At 41.2% G+C, this 13,732-nt stretch overlaps 1 protein-coding gene across 1 annotated transcript in view; it reads right to left on the bottom strand.

Moving 5' to 3' along the window:
* cacna1c (calcium channel, voltage-dependent, L type, alpha 1C subunit) overlaps window positions 1–13,732 on the bottom strand; it is a 143,723-nt gene that overhangs the window by 18,306 nt on the left and 111,685 nt on the right. Inside the window, exons 29-34 of the mRNA XM_071543368.1 lie at window positions 13,236–13,437; window positions 12,185–12,343; window positions 11,911–12,021; window positions 8,446–8,529; window positions 7,413–7,496; window positions 107–196 (exon numbers count right to left, since the gene is read on the bottom strand). Of these exons, the coding sequence (XP_071399469.1) occupies window positions 107–196; window positions 7,413–7,496; window positions 8,446–8,529; window positions 11,911–12,021; window positions 12,185–12,343; window positions 13,236–13,437 (730 nt within the window). The remainder of the gene's footprint in view (window positions 1–106; window positions 197–7,412; window positions 7,497–8,445; window positions 8,530–11,910; window positions 12,022–12,184; window positions 12,344–13,235; window positions 13,438–13,732) is intronic.

Genomic DNA, 13,732 nt, shown 5'->3' on the forward strand with positions numbered 1-13,732 from the left:
TGGATCTATACATGGATGGCGTGGTAGGAGGAGGGATGGAGAGGTTGAGGGATGGAGGGACGGTGGAGGAGGAGGGGAGGCGGACGAGGTTACCGTCGGGGCGTACCATTGGTCTTACCACAGGGGGGTGAGAGGAGGAAGAGGAGGAGGAGGAGGACGAAGAGGAGGAGGACGAGGACGAGGAGGAGTCAGCTGGCTTTAAGGAAAGGCAACAAAGATCAGCACTAGAGCAGCGCCTCGGTGTGTGTGTGTGTGTGTGTGTGTTTGTATGTATGTGTATGTATGTGTGTATGTGTGTTTTAGTGTTTATGTACATGTGTGTGTGAATGTGGGTAGAGGTGTGTGTAGTGAGAATTTTGCACTAGCCCAGATTAAAAATAACCACCAGGCTAGCGACTGTTCAATCTCTGATCAACTGTCGCATGGTTGGAAGGTGAAAAAAATAATCTAATCTGGGCCAGGAGGGGGAATTCTATATGATATTACTGTATATAAATATATATGTAAAGACTGGCTTCATTCCCTGTGAGGGCCACAAGATCAGGCAAGTAATCCCACAAGAGGCTGAAGTTTCCCATATCAGAATACTAGAATATTAAAACATATAGGAGCTGTAGGATATTGGGATATTTCCGCCCAACGCCTTGAGGGCCAAAATAATGAATGATGGTCCGGGTCAGCCAGAAGGGGGGGAAAGGAGTTGACTGTGCAATGGATGTGTGTGCATAATGTGTGTATGTGTGTGTGTGTGTGTGTGTGTGTGTGTGGAGGGTAGAGGGTCGCCTCTGTAGCTATCTCTGTCTTTCTGCCAGCTGAAGCTACAGTACAGTAACAGTGTTTAAAGCTTTGGTTACAGTTGGGCTGGGTTTACCAAATGCATCTCGGCGTTAAAGGACACTGCCTGTTTTTTATATGTGCCATTCAGGTTGTTCTTTGACCTGACAGTAGTCTGAGATCCAAGTGAAACTGGAATGCATGGCTTGGGCCTTTTATTTCTTTAACCAAATGTCTGCTATTACTTTCACCAATTGTTATGCAAATGTTACAGCTGCACAGCCCTATGATCTCAATTACTGTTGTTTGTGGTTCATGGTGATTACCGATGAACCAAACCAAACTACATTTCAGTTTCATCTACTCTCAGGCCAAAGAGGCATCAGAATGTCACATAAAAAAAAGACAGGAATTGCCTCATAAGATCATCTCAGTTCCACTAGTATATAATCCAGTGGACGAAGATGATTTTAGATCTAGGATGCTTTTGGGAAATCTTAAGCCCGTAAGAATTGAGTAACACTGAAAAGCACACAGGCAGTATGCCACATAGGGAGACACTCACTGGTCATCCCAGGTATTGCAACATTTTAGACAGCTGAGAGCAATAGATTAACTTTAAATTGAATCTATGACTCAGGAACTGTTCAGTCTGCTGTGGTGTGGGCCCTGTTAAAATACCTTACCACAATATGAATGCACCGTTACTCCCATTCATTCCCTTGAATAAGACTGAACTAATGTAGCATGATTAGTGGCAGTAACAGGTAAGATTAGCTTGAGAGGTAGGCTAGTAGGAAGGAAGGAAGGAAGGAAGGAAGGAAGGAAGGAAGGAAGGAAGGTAGGAGGCATTTAAAGGTATTTCAACAGGGCCATACACACACCTGTATGATTACTCACAGTAAGGGTGAACATGGGTACTATTTTACTACAGGGGGAACTTTTTTTTTTTTACTACAGGGGTACTATTTTACTACAGGGGTACTATTTTACTACTGAGGTTACTATTTTACTGCAGGGGTACTATTTTACTACTGAGGTTACTATTTTACTGCAGGGGTACTATTTTACTACTGAGGTACTATTTTACTACAGGGGTACTATTTTACTGCAGGGGTACTATTTTACTACAGAGGGTACTATTTTACTATAGAGGGTACTATTTTACTATAGAAGGTACTATTTTAATACAGAGGGTACTATTTTACTACAGGGGCACTATTTTACTACAGAGGTACTATTTTACTACAGGGGTACTATTTTACTACAGGGGTACTATTTTACTACAGGGGTACTATTTTACTACAGGGGTGCTATTTTACTACAGGGGTACTATTTACAACAGAGGGTACTTTCTTCATTACAGGGGGTATTATTTTACTATAGGGATACTATTTTACTACAGGGGTACTATTTTACTACAGGGGTGCTATTTTACTACAGGGGTACTATTTTACTACAGGGGTACTATTTTACTACTGAGGGTACTATTTTACTACAGGGGTACTATTACTATTATCAGGGTACTACTATAAAAGTGATACTATTTGATCAGCTTTTATTACAAGAATACATACACTAATGTATTAGAGGCTCATGCTGTTCACCACTTTTCTGATTAGCCACTGACCAGGAAATTATGCAACATGATTGGTTGTGACTAAAACTGGAGGTGGTTGAGTGGAGTGAATGAGGAGAGGGGTCGGGGTTGAGTGTGTGTGAGTCTGTGTGTGTTGAGGAGAACTGAGGTCCATTAAGGTGTGGTGGGAAGCAAAGTAGGAAAGAAAGAGGGAAGGAAGGAAGGAGTGAAGGAAGGAGGGAATAATTTAAGTCAGGAAGAAAAGGAAGAACTGAAGAGAGGGAGGAAGTGTGTGTGTGTGTGTGTGTGTGTGTGTGTGTGTGTGTGTGTGTGTGTACTGTATAAAGAGTGGTTGAGAGTTGGTTTAACCCATGCTCAGTAGCATGGTTTGTGTCGCTGTAGTGTCGGAGAGAGACGGCCAACAATCCACTGTAGTCCGTCAAGAGAAAGCTGCCCAGCCTTTAGTTACAGAAAGGGCCAGCTGGGTCAGTTTGAGCATAATGTAAATCTGGATTCGCTCCAGGTTCAAAGTGAAATCAAAGCTGACCCATGATAATTCTAGAAAATGGGTGGTTCTGTTCACTTTGAGCACTCGGCGAACCAGAATCAAATTAAACTCAAATCACCCCACATCATATTTATCCTTATGTTTTAATAAAACCAACATGAATCAACCAATCAGATGTTACTGCAGTAGAGAGACTACAGTGGACTCGTGGCCCTAGAAGACCCATGCAGTGTAATTGTCACCAACAGAATTTCAGTAGAAAACACCAGTAGATTTTGAAATAAATACAGTCCATTCAGGCTGAACTGAAGTGCAGATGTGAGTTACTGTGACTGCCAGTATACTTGCAGCTCACAGCAGCTGTCAGCAGCTTATTTAAATAAGTATTTCATGTCAAGAACTGTTTTCTCACATTGCACGTCATTTTTCCGGGCAAAAAATTTCACAGTTCAGTAGGTAACATAGGTCTCTTGAAGACATTTTTATCCTAGAGTTTTAGTTTTGACACTAGACGAGATGTTTTTTCTTTTTCTCATTTTTAACTTATGTGTTTAAAGTGTAAACAAATGTAACGTACAAGTGGAATTTCATTTCATTTAATTTGTAGTCTTTAGAATGACGAATGTACCAGGACTATTTTGACTATTAGAATCACTATTCAAATACATAATGGATGATTTGTTGACCTCTCAGGTCACATGAAACGCATGAGAGACCCATGTTACCCAGCTTGCATTTCAGGTGAGCAAGCAGCACCGCAAACCAATGAGAAAGGAGAGAGAGAAAGAGAGAGATAAACATCCATAAAAGAAGAGTTAAGTGCACTGAAAAAGGCTCAGAAAGAGAAGGAAAGAGAGGGAGATGGAGGAGAGGAGAGAAGGAGGAGGCATTCCGGAGAGAGAGAGAGAGAGTGACAGATAGATGCAGTCCATACTGGCATCGTCTGCAAGACACCGCTCAGAGCAAACCACTACCAATCTGTTCACACTAGTTCTACTCAAACCAAACCAAAAAGTAACAGAAATCATATAAGATTTAAGAAGCACCCGCAGGTTGCTAGGCAGAATTGGAGACCCAGAATTAAGGAGGGATTCTGATTTGCTGACCACAGAAAAAGAGCAGCTAATCTATGCCAACGAGCACCCTCGTATTGTGGAACAAAGCAGCAGGGTGGGTGCGCTCAATGGAGATGTTTTGGCCGTTCAATGTTTACTAAACGGAAAGTGATGACTTTTAAAATGTTGGCCTGTTAATGCACTTCACCATGCACTTAGGAATGCAATGACAGAGAGGCAGCTGTTGGCTAGCTACTACCATTAGTTTACATTAGCATTGCTCAATATGTTAAAAAGCATTCATTTCTGCTTAGTGCCTCATGAAATGCAGTGGCAGGCCAAAATTTAAAATGTCTTGGTAAAAGGGTCCCAGTTAAAAAACAGTCAGAGTTCTCACAGGATTGAAGTGCGGAGGGTTTCTTAAAAAAGAAAGATAAAAACATGGCAGTTCAAGAAAATTGCAACAACATTAATGGTAGCTTGGGCATCTCATCACCCAAATTATTAAAAACCACCAGAGAAGAAAAAAAAAAAAAGACTTGGGGCATGCCTTTAGGTTAGAAGTTAGAAAGAGAGAAAAAAAAAAAAATCAATCAGACTGCAAACCAATCAACCAAACCAATCAAACCAAATCAAAGCCATAATCCAAACCAAGGTATTAAGTGCAAAGTCAATGACCTGTATAGATGACAAAGATGCATATCTCTGGCCCAACGGTATAGTATAACCATCAGTGGCTATATATCATCAGTCTGCAGCAGAAATCTGATATCTCAAATTGTTTTTTACAATGTGACAGTTTTTATTAAGCGTCTGTCTGTCTGTCTGTCTGTCCATCTATCTATCTTGTATGACAATCTTGTAAGCACATTTTGCTCCAAGATCAAAGACAACCTGATGAGAATTCATTGTGAAATGCCAAACCTCAATGGACGCCACCAGATAAATTAGTTGTCTGCAAGGCAACAGCAGAATATACAAAATTTTAGCGATACTATATTCCCTAAGGCTAAATTTCTGTAATAACTAGGTAGAATAATTGGATAAAAAAGATAGAATTGCTAAGCACAGTCTAGAAATTAGACTGGTGTCATTCATAAGCAGCTTTGTCAACTCTCATGGGGACAGATAGATCCCCTTTCTAAAGGCAGGAAAACAACTGCCAAGCTCATACACCCCTGGGATACACTAAGCTGATTTGTATGCCTGACCAGTGCCGTCTGAGGTGAAACTCGCACTGCATTCCACCACAGGGGAACATGCCAGTGTTCCAGTGAGCATCTCTTTCCTTGGTTTCATATCCTCACACCTGCGGTATACTTACAGTTGAGGAGGTGAGTGTACTGCAGCCAACTCTATACACGTGTCCCTGTTGCAATTATCTGGTTTTCATTGGAAACAAGTCTAGAATGGATGGGACATAGCCAAACACTGACGTAGTTAACAGATTTGTGTTTGGGAGGAGGGCCAAGGCTATAATGCACACAGTGCCCACCAAAGAAAAAGGTAGGTATACCAATTATAACTGTAATTACATTGAGCTACAAAAATGCCTCAAACTGACCTCAGGCTGTATGTCTACCACATGCACATATCTATATGCAGGTTTCAGTATGTTACGTGGGTGAGTGGTAGCAAATAAACTGAAAGCATGTGAACTTTTACAACCGTACCTATAAGTCTGCAGTGGTTAAGCTGACAACAGTGTCCGTGGATATACAGTAGATGTGAATAGGATAGCTTTATCATGGTTTACTTTGTGGTAAAGCATTGAAATGGGGGCTAAGTACTGTGATCAAAGGTTGTGTCCACAGGAGTGAGATGCAGTATGTTTTAACTGCTTTGTAGAAAGCAAGGAAGGCTGCTATTGTGTGCCTCTATGCTGTACCATGGAGTTGAAAGGTTTATGAACTGACACACAGACAGTATATCAATGATAGACCACTGATATAGTTCCTACAAACAACTTGTATTTATAAGTCACAAACATCTCTTTCAGAATTTAACGGATGGAAGCTTTTATAATGTGATGAGAGCAGTCTAAGAACCAGATGAAAGTAGAAGAGATTATTTCCTTCTCTGGTAAATCAGCTCAAAGAGCGACACTTAGCCTCTGTTAATGCTAAATGAATAGAGGTTGTGTCCAGCCATACTGTCCCTTTCACATGGTTCTTAGACTACTGTCTTGGCAAAGAGCAATTTGAATATCACATGAATAAAACAGCAATTATCCCTGAAGTGTAAACACGATAGACACTCAACATTTGACTTGTGTTTGGGATATTTGGCTTAGCATACACAACTGCATTCTCATTCAGCTCCACTGTTGACCATAGGCCCTTCACGTCGATAATAAATGAATTCATACATACATTTACATAAATTTCACGGGTCTGGAGTAAATCCATTTATGGATCAAATTGTTCCCCATGTCTGCACACTGCTATTGTCGGACAAAAATAAAACACGCAACTGCAACTTTGGTCTTTTCCTTTTTCTCACTTGAATTTAAAGTTTCCATGGTCATTTATGTATTGAGTGATTTTCATGACCCTCGGGTCAAAACGGCATTGTATAATTTCAAAATTGCACGAGAGAATGAGAAAATCTGCATTCTTTTTTTCATTCAAGAAAATCCTACTTTCTGCAGACACCTGGATGTTGTCCAACAACATATACCAGGCCTGGATATACCACCTTTGTATCCGTCATGCTATACAGTGTCAATCATGCCAGGGGAATGGACAATATCCCTGTGGCAATGATAAAAGATCAAATAAAACCAATGTGAAACCAAACCAAGTGCTGAGACAATGCAATAGTTTTGGTTCTATTGACAAATGCAATAGTTTCTGGTGCTATTGATGCTCAGCAAACCGAGGCATAAATACCTATCTGGAGCAGTTTCAAATATTAGAAAATCCATACAAAACACTAGGAGCATTATGAAAATCAAGGCTTGTTTGCCACCTTGCATGCTGCGCTTTTAGCTTTTTACATTTCTGAAGATAAACAGAGGGGGGGAGGGATGGGAGCATTCCCTTATTAACATAAAAGTTGTTTTGCAGCCTCCATTGTTTACATTAGATTTAAATGGATAACTGAGAGGGAGTAATGATAATTTTACCTCCACACTACTCCCCATGTTAAATTTGAACCAAACGACCCCTGTCAAAAGGCATTCAAATGTTGAACAAGTTCAAATTGAGCGCATCTCAAAGTTCCCAAAGCATAATTTTAAATATTAGTGTTTAATAAACAGTTTTAAATAGCAGAAACCCTTTCGAGGGCAGCGTGCTGTGTTTTGATTGCCCTACATCTGGCCGTTTTCACTGCCAAACTCATTCAACCGTCTGTTGAACTCAAATCTGGCACAGCTGAAGGTTCCTAATCATTTGAAAGCATGCGAGATAGGTATCAGTCCTCGGTCTGTTTGTGTGTGTGGGAATGGGAGAGCAGGCAGGCAGGAAGGGAGGGAGGGAGTTGGACTACTTACGTTAACCTCAGTGATCGCTATGTCAACAATGCTACCCACAACTATCAAGGCATCAAATGTGTTCCATGCATCAACAAAATAATGCTGCATAGGGGTGGAAAGAACAGAAAAAAAAACAGAAAAAAAAGGACAGAACGTAAGACATTTAAAAATGGAAAGAACGGAAATTAAAGGAGAGAGGAGAAAAAATAAGATAAAAACTGTTATATACATGAGAGCTGGAGTTTTAGTTGGAGGAGAGAGGGAAAGAATCGACAAATTAAATGACAAAAAAACAAAATAAGGAGCAAAGTCTGAAAGAGATGGACAGCAGAGGAAGAGCAGCGGCGATCAGTCATGCTTGTCCATGAGAGGAAAATGTCAACAACAAGAACAACAGTAAACAACAAATTGCAACAAAATCACAACCAAAAACGCCCCTGTTGCTGCGGTCAAAAAATGAAAGGCGTACAAGGCTGTTGTGATTGGTTAGTGAGTTAGTTTAGTTAGTTAGGGAGTCAAACCTGAGGACATGTCACAGTCTGGTGAAAAAAAAAAAAGATTTCCCAAGAACCCGGAAACATTTGAGGTATGGAAGAAAGAGAAGCTGGTATCTTTTGAGAACCTCAGAGAGAAAACCCTTGCTTTTTTCAGCTAAACCCTGTCCCTTTTGCTTCTATACGTTCTTTAGAGAACCCAGGAAGAAGCTCGCTCTTGTTCAGGAACCTTTGTGCGGCTGTGGGGTCCCCCAAGTGGCAGCGGCCATCTTGGATTTAAGGATGGGGGGAGAGGAGAGGGAGAAGGAAGAGGAGGAGGAAGACAAGGAATAGAGAGGGAGATGGAGAGAAAGGAGAGGCCAAAACATACACCAGAGCATGGTGCAGGACACAAGATATAGCCACAAAGGAGAGCAGAGTGGCAGGAAAAGAAAAAGAGGAAGAGGGTAGAGAGTTCAGAAGTTAGAATGGAGACAGTGAGAGGGAGAGAGAGAGAGAGAGAGAGAGAGAGAGAGAGAGGGAGAGACAAGAAGAGTGAGAGTGGGCGTCGTACTTACGTTGATCTCACTGAGAATGACGTCTATTATGCTGCCAATTACGATGAGGAAATCAAACACATTCCAGGGATCACTAAAGTACCCCTACACAGGATAAGGTGAGCGGGGGGAGGAGGAGGAGGAGGAGGAGGAGGAGGAGGAGGGGTAAGAAAGGTAGGTTAGAAGGAAAACAACATCTGCTGCCACCTCGCAGCCCTAATAGGTGGTATAAGACTCAATTCAGCCACGCTTGATGAACAAGCAAAGGAAAGGACACATTTTAATTCCAATTTTAATGAACAGAATTAACACATTTCCTTTGCATTACTTGTTCATCAAGTGCAGCTGAATGTTCCCACTTGTTAAGGACGGCGGGTTAGATTGGCGTTATTAAATTCTTCCACCTGCGTCTCGGGGCGATTCTGCATCGCTGTGGCAAGTGATTATACTTCTAGCACACTTTGTTTACTTTAGTTATTGCAGCCAATTCATCATCAGCACTGGTACAAAGTGAGCATTTATTAAAAGCATCTACACAGCTTCAGGTCAAAACAGTATTATTTAGGCTGGTAAAAATAGCTTGGATATCATCTGTACTTTAGCAGCGGAGAGAGCACTTCTTATAAAGTTAAAATGAAATTGGGTTTGTATTTGATGCACATGAGTTGGGAAAAAAATCAAAGCTTGCAGTTCTACTTATTGGTATGGATGCTAACTTCCAGTTTAATGGAGAGTGATGTGTGATCTGCTATGTAGCAAAGATACAGTCAAAAGTACATACTTAGAGTGACTGACAGGGATGTAACTTGGGGATTTTGGCCAATAGCCTGGCAGGTGGCCTTTCACGAACATTTGCATACAATCTAAATTAGATCCCATTCAATGATGGCTGGTAAGGATAATTTTCCACTGGCTTACTCTGAAATTCAGGCACCGCCAGCTAGCACGCTAAAGATATTTCCATATCTGCAGCAATGCTATGCAACAAGTTCAGATGAAACTGTTAGTATTTCTATAAGGCCTAAAGCTGGTGGGGGAAGTTGAAGCAGGAAAAGTAGAAGGATCACACTGGAGAGTCTGGATGTATGGGATGTGAGCCTTGAAATCTGTTGAAATCATTTTTATATCATGTTTGACACTTACTATACATCCATACAGATTATCTGTATATTTCATATTGAATAACAAAATAAACCCTGACGGTAAAATTGTATGTACCAACAAATCACACCGAAAGTGTTTTGAGCATCAAACAGGCTTGAACTGCAGTTAAACTGACAGACAGATACAGAGGGAAGCAGAGAGAGGATCAATCACACTAATCCATATTAAGCCTCCTCTGATCCCTCATCAGCAGCTGAAGTATCATCATAACGCCAAAAACTCCTCTAGGCACAACTCATCTGCACCATGGGCATTATGCAAATGTTGCAAGGTATCCTTGGAATCTATTTTTAATGGAGCCGTTTCCAGGGGGAATGATAGGAGTGTAAAACCAGCGCTGGCATTTGTATCCAAATGTTGATGTTTAGATTAATTGAATTTATTTGACGATCTCATATTTCTGAATATGAATGGTTCTGCTGACAGCTTAAGAATGTGCTCAGTTATTCAGAACAATACCATGCATTAAAAACAGAGAACACTGAGAAACCCGTATTACTGTAGCTGTTCCCAGGGGAAAGCTGACACCTGTTGAGAAAGTGAAAGCATTAGCATGGTGGTTGTCATTGAACCCAATGTCGCTGGAGCCGTTTCCAGGGGGAGTTTAAGGATGTATCATTTCAGAAGTAAAGACATTAGTTAGCTGCTCCTCTCCGTTTGTGTCGGCTGTTCAAAGGAAGAGTTTATTAAAGTCAAACGTGGCACATCCTCATGTTGCAAACCACTCTGAGTTGATGGATGAAAATGCCAATCTGAATGTCACCTTACTATCAGCACACAGCGAGCTTCACAACAGGACTTATTTGTCAGGAGTCTCCTTTATTTCTGAGTTCAATTTAAAATTATTACTTTGAATAGGTTGAATAGGTTTCCTTTTAGGTTGAATTGGTAGTCCTGTATAGTTCAATAGTTAGAACACCAACACAGTCAGGGTTAGGGGTTTCATTCCCACTGGCAGTTTGCAATCATTCATGTAAATAGTTATTTTCACAAGTCAATGTTATGGATCTTTGCTGCAAATTCAGACCAAATCAGATGCATTAATAACAGGGTGTTTCATTCAAAAGTGAGATATCAACCATTTGAATAAAGGGACACCTATTTTACATTGTGATTGTTAACATGTAATTATTTTTTAAAACCTATTTTAAAACCCCTGACTCTCAAATACCAATATTTTTGAGGATAGAATCTGTTTATTTCTAACTATTGAGTGATGAACTTCAAGTAAAAAAGTAGCACATGGATTGAAATCCTTCACACACATTTGAGGATATTGGGTGTAAAGAACATAACACAGTAATTCATAAACCCAGGGTAGTTTGCATCAATAGTTTATCATTCTGTTACAACGCACTGATTCATTGTTTCATATGAACATGGTGTGTAAAAGTGACACTGATACTGTTGCTAGGTAACCTGGTGGGAGGGCTATCAGTCCAGCTGACATGCATTTCAAAATAATGTCTTAGCGAGCGGTTTGATTTGTCAAGCTCATTTCATGTATTCATCATTCATAATGTTGCAGGTTTCAATAAATTTCAATAGTTCCAGACCCATCAACATCTTTTATACACAGTCAAGAACTGAATTATTGGAGCTGTAAACTGAAAAAAGTCTTTATGCTGTTGTTGCTGTTGTCATTGTTTCAACATAATTTACACACAGGTGTGTAAAAAACTATAATCAAAGCCCATATTACAGCAGAGATAAGAGCAAAAAAAGATAACCTAAGCCCCATATCCCATTACTTTTGCTGCTGATTGTGCACAAGGCTTTTTTCTCTTACAGTACTGTAATAGGGGGGATATATTCCCAGCTGTTAGTGTTTGAATAGCTGATGCACCAGGAAGCTCTAAGATCGGACCAATAAACCCACCCAGTTACATAGCAACAGCTGAAACAAGGAAGCAATGAGATTAAAATCCACATAATGCCATGCACTAATCATGTTTGAATACGCAATATCTTGATGATCTTCTGGTGGAAATGAGATAGGGATTATGAATACACAATTCAACAACATTGGTAAACAGTTATTCATAATAAATGCGGTTCATTGCCTAGAATTTACTTGTGTATTTTATTCTGTTTTGTTCTGTTCTATTCTATTATATTTATTAGTTGTTTGGAGTGGATTTGAAGGTAATGATCTCAAGTATAGTCTAATCTGGTCTATTCTATTGTAATTGACTGTGCTCTATTCCCGAATAGAGGAGTGGACCTACCCTGGGTCTAAATGCAGTTTGAAGATAATCTATTCGACTCTACTGTACTTCATATTCTATTGTAGTGTGTTTTACTGCAGAGTTGTGAACGTACCCTGGGTTTGAAGGCGATGAGTTTGAGGATCATCTCCACAGTGAAGAGTCCAGTGAAGAGCATGTTGAGTATGTTCATGGCATCATTGAAATTGTGGGTCTGTCCATGATGCTGCAAAGTGAAACACACACACACACACACACACACACACACACTGTATGTTAGTATGTTATGTTACTTTGACTTTATCTGTGTTAGTCTTAAGCTGTGTGACGCCTGTGTGAGTGAACTTGCATTGTGTGTGTGTGTGTGTGTGTGTGTGTGTGTGACTTACCTGCATGGCCAGACAGATGGTGTTGAGAAGGATGAGTGTGAACATCAGGTACTCGAAGTAGGTGGAGTTGACCACGTACCACACCTTGTACTGGTAGGGGTTCTTAGGGATGTAGCGGCGCAGGGGCCGCGCCTTCAGAGCGTACTCCACACACTGACGCTGTAGGGCACACACACACACACACACACACACACACACACACACGCACACATAACAAGTGTGAGCATGTACAAAAGTTCACATTAGCAATTAACTTTTGTCTGGTGATGCGGCTTTCTACTTCATCATCGGACTATGTCTATCTCCAGGAAAAGCTGTGGAACTGTCTGTTGGCAGTCTAAGAAGCCACGTTCATCCCAGCCAACACTTCCTCCCTCTCTCTGCACTTCCTTGCTCTTGCTGAGACATGGATCATGGTGGAGAACACAGCATCAGGGACTCTGCCCAGCTCCTTCTTAGAGTTTTAGTCGCCTTCCTACTGCAACTCCCTCCTGGCTGGACTCCTGAAGCACTTCAGCCCCTACAACTCATCCAGAATTCTGCAGCCAGAATGCCTCGTGTTCAGCCTCCCCAAATTCCCCCATGTCAACCCCCCACCCACCCGGTCTCTACTCCTCTCCCTCCTGCCTCCCGAATGTTAGAGTGACCTTCCCACTCCAGGCAGAACAGCAGAGTCACTCCCTTTCTACCATTGTAACCTGAAAACCCATCTCTTCAACACTTCACGCCCCCCTCTCTCCTCTGAATTAAATCCTCCTATACCATATCTCTACTATGTCCTCCTCTACATGCTCTTATACGCTCCTGTCTTGAAAAAATATATACACATAAACAACCAAATACATGTATTGTGGTTATGCACACACACTTGCCTGCACACACTCGTACAATATATAAAACATTTGCAATCAACAAGTGTAATAAGGCACTCTAAAAAACAACAACAACAATTCTGTGGTCATAAAAATTAAGAAACACATTCACAGGCACATCTTAAAGACACACACGCATATGGACATTATATACACACACACACACACACACACCATACCTGGTTCTTGTCCAGCTCACAGTTCTTGTACTCTTGCTCTCCTTGCTCCTGGAATGTGACGATGACGAAACCGACGAAGATGTTCATCATGAAGAAGGCGATGATGATGATGTAGATGATGAAGAAGATGGAGATGACGACACGGTAGTTGTAGATGGGCCCGATGTCCTCGGCGTGGGAGTCAATGGCCCGGTACAGTAAGCTGAGGGAGGGCAGAGAAGGAGAGGGAGACAGAGAGAGGGAGGGGAGGAAGACAGTAAAAAAGGTCGATTGAGACAGAAGAAGCGAGGGAGGAAAGGATTGGAGGAAAGAGAGAAAAGGGAGAAAGAATGGACGGGAAAAAGCAGAAGCAGAAGAAGAAGAAAGAGTGACAATGGAGGATGGGGAGGGAGAGAGATTAATGGAGAGAGGCAGGAAGGATGGAAGGGAGGGAAGGAATAAGGGAGGTATTTTGGAGGGAGAAGAAAGGAAACTGTTGTGTGTGTGTGTGTGTGTGT

The sequence above is a fragment of the Centroberyx affinis genome, unplaced genomic scaffold, assembly GCF_046629955.1.
Source record: "Centroberyx affinis isolate AG114_WGS23_722 - 3 ecotype Tasmania unplaced genomic scaffold, CSIRO-AGI_Caff_v1 ptg004308l_1, whole genome shotgun sequence".
NCBI lineage: Eukaryota > Metazoa > Chordata > Actinopteri > Beryciformes > Berycidae > Centroberyx > Centroberyx affinis.